Source organism: Pseudophryne corroboree, chromosome 3 (assembly GCF_028390025.1).
Source record: "Pseudophryne corroboree isolate aPseCor3 chromosome 3, aPseCor3.hap2, whole genome shotgun sequence".
Lineage (NCBI taxonomy): Eukaryota > Metazoa > Chordata > Amphibia > Anura > Myobatrachidae > Pseudophryne > Pseudophryne corroboree.
The window spans coordinates 778,612,276-778,624,621 of NC_086446.1; the positions used below are offsets into that span (position 1 = coordinate 778,612,276).

At 52.4% G+C, this 12,346-nt stretch overlaps 1 protein-coding gene across 1 annotated transcript in view; it reads right to left on the reverse strand.

The window, feature by feature from the left end:
* Positions 1-12,346, reverse strand: part of LOC135057435 (guanylate cyclase 2G-like) — a 213,686-nt gene that overhangs the window by 72,417 nt on the left and 128,923 nt on the right. Inside the window, exon 15 of the mRNA XM_063963329.1 lies at positions 5,743-5,911. Coding sequence (XP_063819399.1) covers positions 5,743-5,911 — 169 coding nt within the window. The remainder of the gene's footprint in view (positions 1-5,742; positions 5,912-12,346) is intronic.

The window sequence follows — 12,346 nt, forward strand, 5'->3', positions numbered from 1 at the left end:
CCTGCATCGACTTCAGGGAATTGAACCGTATCACGATTAAAAACTCATACCCACTGCCTCTCATTTCGGTCTTGTTTGACCAGCTTCGTACTGCCACCATTTTTTCCAAGATTGACCTACGCGGTGCGTACAATCTAATCCGAATAAGAGAGGGGGATGAATGGAAGACTGCCTTTAATACCCACTCAGGGCATTATGAATATTTGGTGATGCCTTTTGGGCTCTGTAATGCCCCGGCAGTCTTCCAGGACTTCATGAACGATGTGCTCAGGGAATATTTGGATAGATTCTTAGTTGTATACTTAGATGACATCCTAATCTTCTCCCATTCCCTGGAGGAACATCGGAAGCATGTACGCTTAGTCCTCCAGAAACTCAGAGACCACCGGCTTGGGGCGAAGCTGGAGAAGTGCGAATTTGAAGTTCAGCAAATCGCATTTCTAGGATATATTATCTCCCCAGAAGGTTTCCAAATGGAGGGTTCCAAGGTACAGGCAGTCCTGGATTGGGTGCAGCCCACTAGTTTGAAGGCGCTTCAGCGTTTTCTGGGCTTTGCGAATTTTTATAGACGATTTATCGCTGGATTTTCGTCTATAGTGGCGCCCTTGGTGGCACTCACTAACAAAGGGGCAGATGATGCTCACTGGTCTTGTGAGGCCAAAGCGGCTTTTGCCCGTCTCAAAAGGGCATTTGTCTCGGCCAAGGTGCTGCGACACCCAGATCCAGAGCGTCCTTTTGTGGTGGAGGTGGATGCCTCTGAGATGGGTATTGGGGCAGTGCTCTCTCAGATGGGGGTGTCTGATAATCGCCTTCATCCCTGTGCTTACTTTTCCCGTAAATTTTCGCCTGCCGAGATGAATTATGATGTGGGTAACCGGGAATTGTTGGCTATTAAGGATGCACTCGAGGAGTGGAGACACTGGCTTGAGGGGGCTAAGTTTGTGGTCTCAATTCTCACCGACCATAAGAATTTGGCATATTTAGAGTCAGCGAAGCGCCTCAATGCCAGGCAGGCACGATGGGCTTTGTTTTTTGCTCGCTTTCATTTTTTGATAACATATCGCCCTGGGTCAAAAAACATCAAGGCTGATGCGCTCTCGCTGAGTTTTGCTCCAATCCAGGAGACCACCAAGGAGCCATTGCCCATTGTGTCCCCATCATGTATTAAAGTGGGCATTACCCAGGACCTCTTGTCATTAGTCCTTAGAGCACAGGAGCAGGCTCCTCCAGACCTTCCGATAGGTCTCTTGTTTGTGCCTCCTAGGTTAAGACAGCGAGTGTTCCTGGAATTCCATGCCAAGAAGTCGTCAGGTCACCCGGGTATTGCCAGAACTCGGGAGTTGCTATCTAGGGCGGTGTGGTGGCCCTCGGTGGCTAGGGATGTGGATCAGTGGGTTCGGGCATGTGACATCTGTGCCCGAAATAAGACTCCTAGAGGGGTTCCTGTTGGCCCATTACATCCACTCTCTATTCCATCTAAGCCATGGACCTACATTTCAATGGATTTTGTGGTGGACTTGCCCAAATCCTCGGGGATGACAGCTATCTGGGTTGTCGTTGACAGGTTTTCGAAGATGGCGCACTTCGTTCCATTGGTTGGGCTGCCATCGGCCAGACGCCTGTCTGAATTATTTATGCTGCATGTTGTGCGCCTCCACGGGTTGCCACTTGATGTGGTCTCTGACCGCGGATCCCAGTTTGTGGCCAAATTCTGGAGGGCATTTTGTTCCGATCTCCAGATTTCTGTCAGCTTGTCGTCAGGCTACCATCCGCAGTCTAATGGGCAGACTGAAAGGGTGAACCAGTCCTTGGAGCAGTTCCTCAGGTGTTATGTCTACAAGTGTCCGACTGACTGGGTTGCTCATCTGTCCATGGCGGAGTTTGCCTATAACAACGCGGCTCACTCTGCTACAGGGATCTCTCCCTTCCTTTGTGTGTATGGGCATCATCCTAAGGCCAATTCTTTTGACCCCCAGGACTCCACGCCTGGTGGTTCCTCTGTGGTTTCGGTCCTTAGAGGTATTTGGAGGAAAGTGAAGAAAGCCCTTGTGTCTGTGTCATTAGTGACCAAAAGGGTTTTTGATAAGCGGAAAAGACCCTGCAGCTTCAAATTAGGAGACTTCGTCTGGTTGTCTACCAAGAATTTGAAGTTGAGACAGCCATCTCATAAGTTAGGCCCCCGGTTCATCGGTCCTTATAAGATCACTAGGGTTATCAATCCGGTGGCATTTCAGTTAGATCTACCCCGTTCTTTGGGTATCAATAAAACATTTCATTGTTCCCTTTTAAAACGGGCGATTAGTAATCCTTCTTCCAGTGGAAGACCTTCCCCTCTTCTGATACGTGGCCAGAGGGAGTTTGTTGTTGAAAGGATTCTTGACTCCAAGATGGTTCGGGGTCGGCTGTCATTTTTGGTGCACTGGAAGGGGTATGGCCCGGAGGAGCGGTCGTGGGTGCGCAGTTGTGATCTTCATGCCCCCAGACTGTTACGCTCTTTCTTCTCGCAGTTCCCCGATAAACCCGGTGGTAGGGGTTCTTTGACCCCTCGTCAGAGGGGGGGTACTGTTAGGGTCTCCTGCTCTGTGCTGCCACGTCGTCATGGCAACCGGGAGACAAGTGCTAGCGGAGTAACCTGAGCGTAGCTGATACTCCGGTTCGGGTCTTTTGCTGTGCAGTGGTTACAGGCTCTGTGCACGGCAGGGGATCCGGTGCTGGTTTTTGTGCTCACAGTCTGTGAGGTCTGAGTGGGGCGTGGACAGCACCTGCTATATAAACCCTCTTCTCAGGTTAGGCAGATGCTGCTGAATCTTTGTTGGTTAGTCAGTTCCTGAAAGCTAGCTAGTACTGTGTAAACTTTGTATTTGTTTGTTGCTTACTGTAAATAGGCCTTGGGATTTGGTATTACACTCTGCCAATCCAGACCTAGCAGTAAGACTGGAGTCAGTCGTTTAACCTGCTGGGGTTCTTTTGCTACTCTGTGAACCTAGCAAGTTTGCGGCTGTATTCTCAGACTTGCCTGCCAAAATCCTTTCTCACTGTGCAAGGTGTTCAGGTGTCAGTTTAGTGGCAGTAAGCTGAACCAGTGCACTGCAAGTGAGGACTAGGATTGTGGAGACTCTGCTTGTGTCTATTATTCCATCTCTGACCAAGGAGTTTACTGCTACACCCGTTGGTAACCCTTTAGGGTTTTGCTGCTGCCCTTAGCAACAGCATTTCTGGTTCTCTACGTATTAAATTACAACATCTCGCTTCTTTCCATCTGAGCATTCCTAATACTAGGGAGACACCCTGTTTCTTAGCCTTTGGGCTTCTCTGTTCACTTTGTGTTTATTTTGTTACCCTATCACCTTCTATGTATGTAATGTCATATTCCCCAGTCTGTCTGTGAGTTCATTTGTTTTGCATCCCTCTCCGTTCAGACACCAGTACATTCCTGCTGGCACTGGTGTGCATAACAGTAGAACATGTAGCCAATCACAGCATTAGAAAACTCAAAAGACTAGAACAGCATGTAGCCAATCACAGCATTAGAACACTCACAGGACTAGAACATGTAGCCAATCACAGCATTAGAACACTCACAGACTAGAACATGTAGCCAATCACAGCATTAGAACACTCACAGGACTAGAACATGTAGTCAATCACAGCATTAGAAAACTCACATGACTAGAACAGCATGTAGCAGGGGCGTTTCAACAGAGGAGGGGGCCCGTGTGCAGCTCTGGGTGGGCCCCCTCCTCTATACGGTGCAGTAGATTCCGGCATTGTGCTGGAGTCTAGTGCGCATGCGCATGTCTCCGGAAACATGGCGCCCACCATGATCCGGAGACCAATTTGGCTACCGCTCATGAAAGGTAAGTATTAAAATGGGTGCAATGTGTGCGGTGTGGGCCCCCCCTGGACCCAGGGGCCCTTATGCACTGCACACATTGCACCCATTATAGAAACACCAATGACATGTAGCCAATAACTGCATTAGAAAACTCACAGGACTAGAACAGCATGTAGCCAATCACAGCATTAGAAAACTCACAGGACTAGAACACGTAGCCAATCACAGCATTAGAACACTCACAGGACTAGAATGTGTAGCCAATCACAACATTAGAACACTCACAGGACTAGAACATGTAGCCAATCACAGCATTAGAACACTCACAGGACTAGAACATGTAGCCAATCACAGCATTAGAACACTCACAGGACTAGAACATGTAGCCAATCACAGCATTAGAACACTCACAGGACTAGAACAGCATGTAGCCAATCACAGCATTAGAACACTCACAGGACTAGAACATGTAGCTAATCACAGCATTAGAAAACTCACAGGACTAGAACACGTAGCCAATCACAGCATTAGAATACTCACAGGACTAGAACATGTATCAAATTACAGTGTTAGAGGCCTTTATCTTTACAATATGTGGAGTGTGTGTGTGTGTGTGTGTGTGTGTGTGTGTGTGTGTGTGTGTGTGTGTGTGTGTGTGTGTGTAGCCTTACAGTGCATAATATTTTTCACCTGAAATGAATTTCCTTTAAAAGCAGACAGTAAGGAACGCCCCTGAGCAGCCAAGCTCCACCCATTGTTATGCCCCTGAGCAGCCTAGCTCCACCCATTGACAACAACGATAAGCAACTGTGCGCACCCTCTTGGTGTATAATTAAGAAAAAGTCTATGTATAATAACATAGAAATTTATATGTCACAAGGTTACACTAATTCCTTTATGCTGGGAATTACACCTTGACATAGGCTCCCCAGGGAACAGAAACGCGTTGGTGAGCTGATTGGGGAGATTGTAGCAAACCGGCACCTGATCTTTTGGATACTGCAGATCCAGAGACGAACACGGCACCTGGAAAGATCGAGCGGTACCCGTGGGATACCACTATGCTTATTTGGGTGGACACTATATGACACCCCCATTTATCCGGTACGCATTCTTGCCTAGTCATTGGTGGATTGATTGTGTGAAATCCTGTTGCATTTTAATTTTTTGTGTAATTTTTTGTGGAATCATTGAATAAAACTGTATTACACTATATATCTTCCTTTCTTTTCCAATTTTTGGGTTTGTATGGAGCTGGTCTTCCATCGAGAGAAAGGAGAGAATTTGAACGATTGAGATAAAAGAATGAACATTTGAGCCCATTTTTTGAGACCAAACTGGATTTGGACTGTAACACTATAATTCCCAGCATAAAGGAATTAGTGTAACCTTGTGACATATAAATTTCTATGTTATTATACATAGACTTTTTCTTAATTATACACCATGAGGGTGCTTATCGTTGTTGTCATAGTCTTGTGTATTTTTGGTGGTTGGGATCACCTTAGCTTCTGTTGCTGCCCTTTTCAGTTGGGGCGCTGTTTTTGAAAAATTTGTTGTATTGTAGCTCCACCCATTGTTATGCCCCCGAGCAGCCTAACTTATATTGGCCCCTTAAAATCATGTGCATTTGTGCGAAAATAGTCACATGACATCACACAACAGAATTTTCACAGCAGGACTGCAGTTCCGCACGCTTATAATGAATCCTTGTGTGAAACTAGGTTTATATATCCATCTGTCCATGACACTCTGGAGCAGGCATCATTCATGCTTTCAGAACAAGTGGACTTATGTCAATACAGTAGGGTTCTCCGTGTTTTGTTGAACTGGTATTATAAAAATAAAGTTCCAATAATCCTTACTTAGAAACTACCTTTCACTTTGGTTACAGGCCTGGTTCCTACCTGAGTAGATGACATTTTTCGCGGTGATGTCTCGGAACGTTGTCCCGTATTTGAACTCCCATAAGGCGAAGCCAGAGAGTTTCACCTGCATGCGCCCGTCCACCAGGCAGTTTGTGGGCTTCAGATTTCCATGGGAAGTCAGCGGACTGTTGTGTAGGAATCCCATGCCCTGTTAGGGACAGAGAAGCATCAGAGTCTCACCGTTACTCCATAGTGACCGAATACAGCTATGTTTAGTCTCTGGCCAATCATACGCTCCGGGAGATTTATTCCATTAGTGGTAAGCATATCGTCTCCAGTTATATACTGACCCGTTGTTAGGGGACTTACTTTATGCGGGACTCTTGAAAAATCTATTGCTCTGCTTATTCACATTTAACATCCAATATAATAAAAGGCTAACACTGCTCCTCACCTCTGTGGGGGGAACTCAAGTGTTTTGTGTTGCCAATGGCCACTAGATGGCACCAAACCGGTTCAATTTAAGCGTTGCTCTGTTTACTGCGCACAGCCGGCGGCGCTGACATTACTGTTATGTTGTTCCGGCCTGGTAACCAATTATAACACAGTAATATGGAAGTCGTGTGAGTGCCGCCGATACCCCCTTCTCTGCATGTTCGGCCACATCTTGTGACCGTGGAGAGCCCCCAGGCAATATCTATTTGATTACTACAACTTGGATAGATATATATATATATATATATATATAAATAGAGGAAATCCACGGCACTCACAATGTCCAAAAATTGGTATGCATATATACGTGCCGGTGCCCTCCCTGGTAACAGCATGCGCTGTGTCCAATATAAAAGTGTAACAATGGGCGGCACTCACGGCATGGAAAAAAAGACAGACAAGCTGGTCTGATGTTAAATCAACGTTTCAATGTCTTTACGGCATTTTCGTCATCCTGACGAAAATGCCGTAAAGACATTGAAACGTTGATTTAACATCAGACCAGCTTGTCTGTCTTTTTTTCCATGCCGTGAGTGCCGCCCATTGTTACACTTTTATATATATATATATATATATATATATACAGTATATATCTATACCTATATCTATATATATATATATATATATATATATATATATATACCTGAGCAAGCTATTTAGCAGCCGTTATTGTGTATTATTTGTGCAGGTTTTATTGCATTTTTGTATTTATTTCCAGAACTTCTATTTTTCTTATTTTTATAATGTTAGTACGACATTTAGGATTGTGTCCGGCTTATAGCGCCACCTATATTTTTACTTTGTACCTGTTGTGAGAGCCTTGCCGTTCCTCGGTGTGTGATAAAGTGCATGTGATTTGTCGACAATAATGCCGCGGCTACGGCTGTAACGTTATAGCATTGTAACCCTGGCAGCATTATACGTATAAACATGATCATAAAGCAGACATTGTTAAAATATCTCTTAAATAACATTACATTGGTGTGGGGCGGTGTTGTAATTGTTACATTATTATTGTCAGCATTGTCCTGTCAACATAATACTGTCGACATTCTGACTATCGCCAACATTAATGTCGGTAAAGTGACTACTTCCCCTGTGGGTGTATTATTTCCATGTAGCAAGTCGGCACACCCGTCACATGATGTTAATGTGTTATACACAGAGATATACTGTACTGTACCCTCCCTCACAGTATGCTGCCTGCGCTCCTACCGTATACACAACAGATACACTTCAGGTGTCAGGTCACCTTTCTTATAATCCTTTATTCATATGGTGCCACAAGGGGTCTGCAGCGCCTAACATGGTACACAAACAGAAACAGTGCCCTCTCCAGGGGAAGCCATGCAGCTGGACACACTGGGATGGGCCGGGCTCTCACATAAATAGGCTCCGCCCAAAATTACGCAATTTGTGGGCCTGTGGGAGGAGGCTGGGTTTAAATATTGTAATATGCGTAATTCCCCAGCCACCCCCCCCACCACCTCACTATGGACTCACAATTCCTGGTGTTATCTACCCATCCTGCCCACTTCACTAGGAAATGGGGAGGAGGTAGAAGGGTGGAGTTGATGGTATAAGTGAGGGGGGCAGGAAAATCACATGAAGGCAGAGGGCCCTGCTCGTGAGAGCTTACAGTCTAAAAGGGAGGGGCAGACAGGGGTGACACAGAGAGGAGGGGCAGACAGGGGTGACACAGAGAGGAGGGGCAGACAGGGGTGACACAGAGGGGAGGGCAGACAGGGGTGACACAGAGGGGAGGGCAGTCAGGGGTGACACAGAGGGGAGGACAGACAGGGGGGGCACAGAGGGGAGAGGTGGACAGACAGGGGTGACACAGAGGGAAGGGCAGACAGTGGTGACACAAAGGGGAGGGCAGACAAGGGTGACACAGAGGGGAGGGCAGACAAGGGTGACACAGACGGGAGAGGCAGACAGACAGGGGGATACAGGGGGGAGGGGCAGGCAGACAGGAAATACAGAGGGGATGGGTGGGCAGACAGAGGGATACAGAGGGGAGGGGCAGGCAGACAGGGGGATACAGAGGGGAGGGGCAGGCAGACAGGGGATACAGAGGGGAGGGGAAGGCAGACACGGGGATACAGAGTGGAGGGGCAGGCAGACAGGGGGATACAGAAGGGAGGGGCAGGCAGACAGGGGATACAGAGTGGAGGGGCAGGCAGACAGGGGGATACAGAAGGGAGGGGCAGGCAGACAGGGGATAGAGAGGGGAGGGGCAGGCAGACAGAGGATACAGAGGGAAGGGGCAGGCAGACAAGAGATACAGAGGGGAGGGACAGGCAGACAGGGGGATACAGAGGGGAGGGACAGGCAGACAGGGGGATACAGAAGGGAGGGGCAGGCAGACAGGGTATACAGAGTGGAGGGGAAGGCAGACACGGGGATACAGAGTGGAGGGGCAGGCAGACAGGGGGATACAGAAGGGAGGGGCAGGCAGACAGGGTATACAGAGTGGAGGGGCAGGCAGACAGGGGGATACAGAGGGGAGGGGCAGGCAGACACGGGGATACAGAAGGGAGGGGCAGGCAGACAAGGGATACAGAGTGGAGGGGCAGGCAGACAGGGGGATACAGAGGGGAGGGGCAGGCAGACAGGGGGATACAGAGGGGAGGGGCAGGCAGACAGGAGATACAGAGTGGAGGGACAGGCAGACAGGAGATACAGAGGGGAGGGACAGGCAGACAGGGGAATACAGAGTGGAGGGGCAGGCAGACAGGGGGATACAGAGGGGAGGGGCAGGCAGACAGGAGATACAGAGGGGACGGACAGGCAGACAGGGGCTACAGAGGGGAGGGGAAGGCAGACACGGGGATACAGAGTGGAGGGGCAGGCAGACGGGGATATAGAAGGGAGGGGCAGGCAGACAGGGTTTACAGAGTGGAAGGGCAGGCAGACAGGGGGATACAGAGGGGAGGGGCAGGCAGACACGGGGATACAGAGGGGAGGGACAGGCAGACAGGGGCTACAGATGGGAGGGGCAGGCAGTCACGGGGATACAGAGGGGAGGGGCAGGCAGACAGGGGGATACAGAAGGGAGGGGCAGACAGGGGGATACAGAGGGAAGGGGCAGGCAGACAGGGGGATACAGAAGGGATGGGCAGGCAAACAGGGGAATACAGAAGGGAGGGGCAGGCAGACAGGGGCTACAGAGGGGGGTGCAGGCAGACACGGGGATACAGAGGGAAAGGGCAGGCAGACACGGGGATACAGAGGGAAGGGGCAGGCAGACACGGGGATACAGAGGGAAGGGGCAGGCAGACAGGGGGATACAGAGGGGAGGGGCAGGCAGACAGGGGGATACAGAGGGGAGGGGCAGGCAGACAGGGGGATACAGAGGGGATGGGTGGGCAGACAGGGGAATACAGAAGGGAGGGGCAGGCAGACAGACAGGGATACAGAGGGGAGGGGCAGGCAGACAGGGGATACAGAGTGAAGGGGCAGGCAGACAGGGGATACAGAGTGGAGGGGCGGGCAGACAGGGGATACAGATTGGAGGGGCAGGCAGACAGGGGATACAGAGGAGAGGGGCAGGCAGACAGGGGATACAGAGTGGAGGGGCGGGCAGACAGGGGATACAGAGTGGAGGGGCAGGCACACAGGGGGATACAGAGGGGAGAGGCAGGCAGACAGGGGATTCAGAGTGGAGGGGCAGGCAGACAGGGGGATACAGAGGGAGAGGCAGGCAGACGGGGATACAGAGGGGGGGGGCAGGCAGACAGGGGGATACAGAGGGGCGGGCAGACAGGGGGATACAGAGAGGAGGGACAGGAAGACAGGGGGATACAGAGAGGACGGGCAGGCAGACAGGGGGATACAGAGTGGAGGGACAGGCAGACAGGAGATACAGAGAGGAGGGGCAGGCAGACAGGGGGATACAGAGGGGAGGGGCAGGCAGACGGGGATACAGAGGGGAGGGGCAGGCAGACAGGGGGATACAGGGGGGAGGGGCAGGCAGACAGGAAATACAGAGGGGATGGGTGGGCAGACAGAGGGATACAGAGGGGAGGGGCAGGCAGACAGGGGGATACAGAGGGGAGGGGCAGGCAGACAGGGGATACAGAGGGGAGGGGAAGGCAGACACGGGGATACAGAGTGGAGGGGCAGGCAGACAGGGGATACAGAGTGGAGGGGCAGGCAGACAGGGGGATACAGAAGGGAGGGGCAGGCAGACAGGGGAAAGAGAGGGGAGGGGCAGGCAGACAGGGGATACAGAGGGGAGGGGCAGGCAGACAAGAGATACAGAGGGGAGGGACAGGCAGACAGGGGGATACAGAGGGGAGGGACAGGCAGACAGGGGGATACAGAAGGGAGGGGCAGGCAGACAGGGTATACAGAGTGGAGGGGAAGGCAGACACGGGGATACAGAGTGGAGGGGCAGGCAGACAGGGGGATACAGAAGGGAGGGGCAGGCAGACAGGGTATACAGAGTGGAGGGGCAGGCAGACAGGGGGATACAGAGGGGAGGGGCAGGCAGACAGGGGGATACAGAAGGGAGGGGCAGGCAGACAAGGGATACAGAGTGGAGGGGCAGGCAGACAGGGGGATACAGAGGGGAGGGGCAGGCAGACAGGGGGATACAGAGGGGAGGGGCAGGCAGAAAGGAGATACAGAGGGGAGGGACAGGCAGACAGGAGATACAGAGGGGAGGGACAGGCAGACAGGGGAATACAGAGTGGAGGGGCAGGCAGACAGGGGGATACAGAGGGGAGTGGCAGGCAGACAGGAGATACAGAGGGGACGGACAGGCAGACAGGGGCTACAGAGGGGAGGGGAAGGCAGACACGGGGATACAGAGTGGAGGGGCAGGCAGACGGGGATATAGAAGGGAGGGGCAGGCAGACAGGGTTTACAGAGTGGAAGGGCAGGCAGACAGGGGGATACAGAGGGGAGGGGCAGGCAGACACGGGGATACAGAGGGGAGGGACAGGCAGACAGGGGCTACAGAGGGGAGGGGCAGGCAGTCACGGGGATACAGAGGGGAGGGGCAGGCAGACAGGGGGATACAGAAGGGAGGGGCAGGCAGACAGGGGGATACAGAGGGAAGGGGCAGGCAGACAGGGGGATACAGAAGGGATGGGCAGGCAAACAGGGGAATACAGAAGGGAGGGGCAGGCAGACAGGGGCTACAGAGGGGGGTGCAGGCAGACACGGGGATACAGAGGGAAGGGGCAGGCAGACACGGGGATACAGAGGGAAGGGGCAGGCAGACACGGGGATACAGAGGGAAGGGGCAGGCAGACAGGGGGATACAGAGGGGAGGGGCAGGCAGACAGGGGGATACAGAGGGGAGGGGCAGGCAGACAGGGGGATACAGAGGGGATGGGTGGGCAGACAGGGGAATACAGAAGGGAGGGGCAGGCAGACAGACAGGGATACAGAGGGGAGGGGCAGGCAGACAGGGGATACCGAGTGAAGGGGCAGGCAGACAGGGGATACAGAGTGGAGGGGCGGGCAGACAGGGGATACAGATTGGAGGGGCAGGCAGACAGGGGATACAGAGGGGAGGGGCAGGCAGACAGGGGATACAGAGTGGAGGGGCGGGCAGACAGGGGATACAGAGTGGAGGGGCAGGCACACAGGGGGATACAGAGGGGAGGGACAGGCAGACAGGGGATTCAGAGTGGAGGGGCAGGCAGACAGGGGGATACAGAGGGAGAGGCAGGCAGACGGGGATACAGAGGGGGGGGGGGGGCAGGCAGACAGGGGGATACAGAGGGGCGGGCAGACAGGGGGATACAGAGAGGAGGGACAGGAAGACAGGGGGATACAGAGAGGACGGGCAGGCAGACAGGGGGATACAGAGTGGAGGGACAGGCAGACAGGAGATACAGAGAGGAGGGGCAGGCAGACAGGGGGATACAGAGGGGAGGGGCAGGCAGACGGGGATACAGAGGGGAGGGGCAGGCAGACAGGGGGATACAGAGGGGCGGGCAGACAGGGGGATACAGATGGGCGGGCAGACAGGGGGATACAGAGTGGAGGGACAGGCAGACAGGAGATACAGAGGGGAGGGGCAGGCAGACAGGGGGATACAGAGTGGAGGGACAGGCAGACAGGAGATACAGAGGGGAGGGGCAGGCAGACGGGGATACAGAGGGGAGGGGCAGGCAGACGGGGATACAGA